General features: G+C 50.6%; 1 protein-coding gene across 1 annotated transcript; it reads left to right on the top strand.

Moving 5' to 3' along the window:
* Nucleotides 1-26: 26 nt before the first annotated feature.
* Nucleotides 27-1,076, top strand: LOC117320072. The gene has a single exon (XM_033874758.1). The coding sequence runs from the start codon at nt 27-29 to the stop codon at nt 1,074-1,076; it is 1,050 nt and encodes a 349-aa protein (XP_033730649.1).
* The last annotated feature ends 7,312 nt before the right edge of the window (nt 1,077-8,388 follow it).

Below are 8,388 nucleotides of genomic sequence, written 5' to 3'. Positions count from 1 at the left end.
AAAGATGAAGTAACCGGCTGAATACCATGAAGTCGTCCGTTACCGCCGTAGAGAGAAATGACCACATTGAGACGATAGTGTTGTACCAGAGAGGACAGGCAGAGGTGGAGTCGTGTAAGGCCCTGATAACGGAGATGAGAAACTCGTACATGTCCGTCAACATTAAACATCAGGTTGTTAGTGGACTCGGTAACCTTGATGTTGACGCAATGGGGAAGATCGTCATCGGGAAAGAACCACGACGTTTCCCTGGCAATCATTGTGATCTTGTACCACACTTGTTAGAAAGTAAAGTGAAGGAAATTGGAAAGTTCACTATAAAAACTCACTCAGATAAAAAGGATTGCTGTGCTGGTGGTGTTTTGTATCTCCCATGTGATCAAATAGTGGTAAGTGATGTCAGCAACAACAAGCTAAAGCTGTTTACAGACAAAGGACAGTTCCTGGACGAGTTGACCATTCGAGGAAGTCCCAATGATCTGTGTCTGGTAGACAACAACACTGTGGCGGTCGCTGTCGACAATCCTGGTGGTATACATGTCGTGAAAGTCGAGGCATCCAAACTCTCCCTGTCGTCTGAAATCAGGATGTCAAACGGTAAGGCCTGCTATGGTATAACACATACAGACGGGAGGTTTATCGTGGGTACAGGTGACGGAGGAGTATACAGTGTAACCCAGGACGGCGTGGCTGACTTGTTACATCAGTATAACAGTACCTGTTACTCACTCACACATGACCCACTAAAGGGAGACACACTCGTCAGTATCTGTAACGGCCCCCCGGGAAACGTCGTGGTGTCCAGACTGTCGGCTGACAAACGTCACACGGACGTGATGAAGGTCGGCGTCGTGAGGTATCCGAGGGGAATAGACGTAGACAGGGAGGGAAACATCTACGTGTGTGGTAATAGTTCATACAACGTCGTACAGATGTCTGGGGACGGGACACACGTTAGGGAACTGCTGACGCCATCTGACGGAATTAGAAATCCATGGGCAATATCTATAAATGGTGACAAGTTTGTGGTCATTGATCATACTGACAACCCCATCCGGATCTGTCAGCTCTATTAATGTTTACAATAACAGACACAAACGCGAGCTGATCGCGTGATATTTAGGTTACATAGGAAATACACATAATTTGACAAATTGTTATACCAACTTGAAACAAATGAACGTTTTATATCTAACATCAACTGATATGCGACATTATCGCTTAAAACATTGTAAACGGTGTACATTTAGAATAAGCAAGTATCGAATATTTTTGTAATAAACAAAAGATGATATTCTTCTTATCTTCTTTTTTTTTAATCTTTAAATCATAATAATGTACAACGAAAACATAAGGTAACTGTTTACAACAGAGTGATAGGTGTATAGAAACCTAAGAAAGTAGACAATTCCTATTCTATGTTATTTTATAACACTGGTTACAACCGTATCTATATTTGAAGTGGATCGATACCAAATTCTATATACTTACTAGTTGTCTGATATTGTTTGTACATATTGTAGATAGTGTTGACTCTTGGTTACTGGTGACCAGGTAGTGAGACTTGGTTGGGAAAGTGTAAGGGACCAGGTAGCGAGTTCTTGGCCTGGAGATTACTGGTGACAGGGTAGTGAGACTGGGCCGGGAGATAACTAGTGACAGGGTAGTGAGACTGAGCTTTGAGATTACTGGCGACCAGGTAGTGTGACTGGGCCGGGAGATTACTGGTGACTGGGTAGTGAGACTGTGCTTGGAGATTACTGGTGACAGGGTAGTGAAACTGGGCCGGGAGATTACTGGTGACAGGGTAGTGAGACTGGGCCGGGAGATTACTGGCGACCAGGTAGTGTGACTGGGCCGGGAGATTACTGGTGACAGGGTAGTGAGACTGGGCCGGGAGATTACTGGCGACCAGGTAGTGTGACTGGGCCGGGAGATTACTGGTGACAGGGTAGTGAGACTGTGCTTGGAGATTACTGGTGACAGGGTAGTGAGACTGGGCCGGGAGATTACTGGTGACAGGGTAGTGAGACTGGGCCGGGAGATTACTGGCGACCAGGTAGTGTGACTGGGCCGGGAGATTACTGGCGACCAGGTAGTAAGACTGGGCCGGGAGATTACTGGTGACCAGGTAGCGAAACTGGGCCAGGAGATTACTGGGGACCAGGTAACAAGACTGGACCGGAGATCACTGATGATCAGGTAGCTGGACTGGGCCGAGTGATTATCATTGACTAGGATAGCGGAATACAGTAAAAATCCCCCATTCTGAAACATAAGGTACATGTTTTAGACACGTTAACATAGCCAGATAACCCTAAATATTACCTTTAATGAAGTACATATATTTATATTTCAATACAGCTCTGAAAAAAGAATGAACATATCATATTTTACCCAAAATGACTAAATTCTCTACGCATTTTTTTTCTGGAATATATTTGAAAGTAAATATCTTAAATTAATCTTGTTTTGATATAAGTTGTACATTATATTTTTCCACGACCTTGACGATGATCGGGAGACACATTTTTCGATGTAGCTAAATCTTAATTCAAAGAATCAAACAACTCAATAATTTACTAGTGTTTTTATTAGTGATCTCATCCCTTCTTCTTGCTCTTTTGAAGTTGAAATGAAATTCATATCAAATTAAAGTTAGAAGTTTTCGGGAAAAACATTGTTATTGTATAGGTTTAATGGCATATAAGGGGACATGGGTACTCGAAAGACAGTAACCCTGCTATTTATAGTACGCTTGAGAACCCCCAACAGGAGAATTCCAGCTTTTTTTTTCATTTCGAATCCTACGTCTTTCTATTTTCAGTAGAAGTGTATATTATTTTTCATTGTTCATATCGCAAGGCGCTACTCTTTATTCTTTTAGATATAAAGTACCCATTCCATCCTGTATTTAACCAGGAAAACTGCTACGAACCTAAGAAACCACTTTTCCTCATGGACTTGGTTCAGGTGAAGCACCAGCTGATTGACTGATTAAGTTGTTTTAAACACACCCACGGAAAATCCGGAAATTTAAAATCTGGAACCAATTAATGTATTTTAGTTTTAACTAATGCGAAACCGGTATGCTCTACTTCATAATGAATATGTCAATTATAGTGTACATTTATTTTTCGATTGCATACATATTATAATACCGGAGTTATTTGCTGAACAAAAAAATCACCCATGGCTATACAGTCTTTCTTTGGTCTGCAAAACTGATACTGATTACTGATAACCAGGTATAAATGTAGCAAATCTGTGTCCGGAGATTACCGCTGGCTAGGCCGAGAGATTACTGGTGATTAAGTAGCGAAACTAATTCGGGCGATTACTGCTGACTAGGCCGGAAGATTACTGGTGAACAGGTAGCGAGACTAGTCTATGATATCATTGGTTGACAGAGTAATGGGACTGCCCTATTAGCGGGTCTGGGCCGGGAGATTACTAGAAAAAAGGTAGCGGGTCTAGGCCGGGAGATTACTAGAAACGAGGTAGCGGGTCTGGACCGGGAGATTACTAGAAACGAGGTAGCGGGACTGGACCGGGAGATTACTAGAAACGAGGTAGCGGGTCTGGACTGGGGGATTACTAGAAACGAGGTAGCTGGTCTGGGCCGGGAGATTACTAGAAACGAGGTAGCGAAAGTGGACCGGGGGATTACTAGAAACGAGGTAGCGGGTCTGGGCCGGGAGATTAACAGTAACGAGGGAGCGGGTCTGGGCCGGTAGATTACCAGTAACGAGGTAGAGGGTCTGGACTGGGAGACGACCATTGACGAGGTAGCGGGACTGGGCCTTGAGATTACTAGAAACGAGATAGCGGGTCTGGGCCGGGCGATTACTAGAAACGAGGTAGCGGGACTGGTCCGGGAGATTACCAGTAACGAGGTAGCGGGACTGGACCGGGAGAGTACTAGAAACGAGGTAGCCGGTCTGGGCCGGGAGATTACTAAAAACAAGGCAGCGGGACTGGACCGGGAGATTAATAGAAACGAGGTAGCGGGACTGGGCCGGGAGATTACAAGTAACGAGGTAGCGGGTCTGGACCGGAGATTACTAGAAACGAGGTAGCGGGACTGGACCGGGAGATTACTCGAAACGAGGTAGCGGGTTTGGGCCGGGAGATTACTAGAAACGAGGTAGCGGGTCTGGACTGGGGGATTACTAGAAACGAGGTAGCGGGTCTGGGCCGGGAGATTACTAGAAACGAGGTAGCGAGAGTGGACCGGGAGACTACTAGAAACGAGGTAGCGGGACTGGACCGGGAGATTACCAGTAACGGGGTAGCGGGATTGGGCCGAGAGATTACCAGTAACGAGGTAGCGGGACTGGGCAGGGGGGATTACTAGAAACGAGGTAGGGGGTCTGGGCCTGGAGATTACTAGAAACGAGGTAGCGGGACTGGACCGGGAGATTACTAGAAACGAGGTAGCGGGTCTGGGCCGGGGGATTACTAGTTACGAGGTAGCGGGTCTGGGCCGGGGGATTACTAGTTACGAGGTGTAGGGTCTGGGCCGGAAGATTACTAGTTACGAGGTGTAGGGTCTGGGCCGGGAGATTACTAGTAACGAGGTAGCGGGACTGGACCGGGAGATTACTAGAAACGAGGTAGCGGGTCTGGGCCGGGGGATTCCTAGTTACGAGGTAGCGGGTCTGGGCCGGGGGATTACTAGTTACGAGGTGTAGGGTCTGGGCCGGAAAATTACTAGTTACGAGGTGTAGGGTCTGGGCCGGGAGATTACTAGAAACGAGGTAGCGGGACTGCACAAGGAGATTACCAATAAGGGGTAGCGGGTCTGGGCCGGTAGATTACCAGTAACGAGGTAGAGGGTCTGGGCCGGGAGATTACTAGAAACGAGGTAGCGGGTCTGGGCCAGGGGACTACTAGAAACGAGGTAGCGGGACTGGACCGGGAGATTAACAGTAACGAGGTAGCGGGACTGGACCGGGAGTATACTAGAAACGAGATATCGGGTCTGGGACGGGGGATTACTTGAAACGAGGTTGCGGGACTGGACCGGGAGATTAACAGTAACGAGGTAGCAACACTGGACCGGGAGATTACCAGAAACGAGGTAGCGGCACTGGACCGGGAGATTACGAGAAACGAGGTAGCGGGTCTGGGCCGGGAGATTACTAGAAACGAGGCAGCGGGCCTGGACCGGGAGATTACTAGAAACGAGGTAGCGGGACTAGACCGGGAGATTACTAGAAACGAGGTAGCCGGACTGGACCAGGAGATTACCAGTAACGGGGTAGCGGGACTGGGCCGGGAGATTACTAGAAAGGAGGTAGCGGGTCTTGGCTGGAGATTACTAGAAACGAGGTAGCGGGATTGGACCGGGAGATTACTAGTTACGAGGTAGCGGGTCTGGGCCGGGAGATTAACAGTAACGAGGGAGCGGGTCTGGGCCGGTAGATTACCAGTAACGAGGTAGAGGGTCTGGACTGGGAGATGACCATTGACGAGGTAGCGGGACTGGGCCTTGAGATTACTAGAAACGAGATAGCGGGTCTGGGCCGGGGCGATTACTAGAAACGAGGTAGCGGGACTGGTCCGGGAGATTACCAGTAACGAGGTAGCGGGACTGGACCGGGAGATTACTAGAAACGAGGTAGCGGGTCTGGGCCGGGAGATTACTAAAAACAAGGCAGCGGGACTGGACCGGGAGATTAATAGAAACGAGGTAGCGGGACTGGACCGGGAGATTACAAGTAACGGGGTAGCGGGATTGGGCCGGGGGATTACCAGTAACGAGGTAGCGGGACTGGGCCGGGAGATAACTAGAAAAGAGATAGGGGGTCTGGGCCGGGAAATTACTAGAAACGGGGTAGCGGGACTGGACCGGGAGATTACTAGAAACGAGGTAGCGGGACTGGACCGGGAGATTACTAGAAACGAGGTAGCGGGACTGGACCGAGAGATTACCAGTAACGGGGTAGCGGGATTGGGCCGAGAGATTACCAGTAACGAGGTAGCGGGTCTGGACTGGGGGATTACTAGAAACGAGGTAGCTGGTCTGGGCCGGGAGATTACTAGAAACGAGGTAGCGAGAGTGGACCGGGAGACTACTAGAAACGAGGTAGCGGGACTGGACCGGGAGACTACCAGTAACGGGGTAGCGGGACTGGGCAGGTGGGGGATTACTAGAAACGAGGTAGGGGGTCTGGGCCGGGAAATTACTAGAAACGAGGTAGCGGGACTGGACCGGGAGATTACTAGAAACGAGGTAGCGGGTCTGGGCCGGGGGATTCCTAGTTACGAGGTAGCGGGGTCTGGGCCGGGGGATTACTAGTTACGAGGTGTAGGGTCTGGGCCGGAAGATTACTAGTTACGAGGTGTAGGGTCTGGGCCGGGAGATTACTAGTAAACGAGGTAGCGGGACTGGACCGGGAGATTACTAGAAACGAGGTAGCGGGTCTGGGCCGGGGGATTACTAGTAACGAGGTAGCGGGTCTGGGCCGGGGGATTACTAGTTACGAGGTGTAGGGTCTGGGCCGGATTACTAGTTACGAGGTGTAGGGTCTGGGCCGGGAGATTACTAGAAACGAGGTAGCGGGACTGCACAAGGAGATTACCAATAAGGGGTAGCGGGTCTGGGCCGGGAGATTACCAGTAACGAGGTAGAGGGTCTGGGCCGGGAGATTACTAGAAACGAGGTAGCGGGTCTGGGCCGGGAGATTACTAGAAACGAGGTAGCGGGACTGGACCGGGAGATTAACAGTAACGAGGTAGCGGGACTGGGCCCGGGAGTATACTAGAAACGAGATATCGGGTCGGGACGGGGGATTACTTGAAACGAGGTTGCGGGACTGGACCGGGAGATTAACAGTAACGAGGTAGCAACACTGGACCGGGAGATTACCAGAAACGAGGTAGCGGCACTGGACCGGGAGATTACTAGAAACGAGGTAGCGGGTCTGGGCCGGGAGATTACTAGAAACGAGGTAGCGGGTCTGGACCGGGAGATTACTAGAAACGAGGTAGCGGGACTAGACCGGGAGATTACTAGAAACGAGGTAGCGGGACTGGACCGGGAGATTACCAGTAACGGGGTAGCGGGACTGGGCCGGGAGATTACTAGAAAGGAGGTAGCGGGTCTTGGCTGGAGATTACTAGAAACGAGGTAGCGGGATTGGACCGGGAGATTACTAGTTACGAGGTAGCGGGTCTGGGCCGGGAGATTAACAGTAACGAGGGAGCGGGTCTGGGCCGGTAGATTACCAGTAACGAGGTAGAGGGTCTGGACTGGAAGACGACCATTGACGAGGTAGCGGGACTGGGCCTTGAGATTACTAGAAACGAGATAGCGGGTCTGGGCCGGGCGATTACTAGAAACGAGGTAGCGGGACTGGTCCGGGAGATTACCAGTAACGAGGTAGCGGGACTGGACCGGGAGATTACTAGAAACGAGGTAGCCGGTCTGGGCCGGGAGATTACTAAAAACAAGGCAGCGGGACTGGACCGGGAGATTAATAGAAACGAGGTAGCGGGACTGGACCGGGAGATTACAAGTAACGGGGTAGCGGGATTGGGCCGGGGGATTACCAGTAACGAGGTAGCGGGACTGGGCCGGGAGATAACTAGAAAAGAGATAGGGGGTCTGGGCCGGGAAATTACTAGAAACGGGGTAGCGGGACTGGACCGGGAGATTACTAGAAACGAGGTAGCGGGACTGGACCGGGAGATTACTAGAAACGAGGTAGCGGGACTGGACCGAGAGATTACCAGTAACGGGGTAGCGGGATTGGGCCGAGAGATTACCAGTAACGAGGTAGCGGGACTGGGCCGGGAGATGACTAGAAACGAGGTAGAGGGTCTGGGCCGGGAGATTATTAGAAACGAGGTAGCGGGTCTGGACCGGGAGATTACCAGTAACGAGGAAGCGGGACTGGGCCGGGAGATTACTAGAAAGGAGGTAGCGGGTCTTGGCTGGAGATTACTAGAAACGAGGTAGCGGGATTGGACCGGGAGATTACTAGTTACGATGTAGCGGGTCTGGGCCGGGAGATTAACAGTAACGAGGGAGCGGGTCTGGGCCGGTAGATTACCAGTAACGAGGTAGAGGGTCTGGACTGGGAGACGACCATTGACGAGGTAGCGGGACTGGGCCGTGAGATTACTAGAAACGAGGTAGCGGGACTGGACCGGGAGATTACTAGAAACGAGGTAGCGGGACTGGGCCGGGAGATTACCAGTAACGAGGTAGCGGGACTGGACCGGGAGATTACTAGAAACGAGGTAGCGGGTCTGGGCCGGGAGATTACTAAAAACAAGGCAGCGGGACTGGACCGGGAGATTAATAGAAACGAGGTAGCGGGACTGGACCGGGAGATTACCAGTAACGGGGTAGCGGGATTGGGCCTGGAGATTACTAGA

This window comes from Pecten maximus, unplaced genomic scaffold (assembly GCF_902652985.1).
Source record: "Pecten maximus unplaced genomic scaffold, xPecMax1.1, whole genome shotgun sequence".
Classification (NCBI taxonomy): domain Eukaryota; kingdom Metazoa; phylum Mollusca; class Bivalvia; order Pectinida; family Pectinidae; genus Pecten; species Pecten maximus.
Note: the sequence above shows the minus strand (reverse complement) of the source record. Positions and strands in the feature narration are given on the sequence as shown.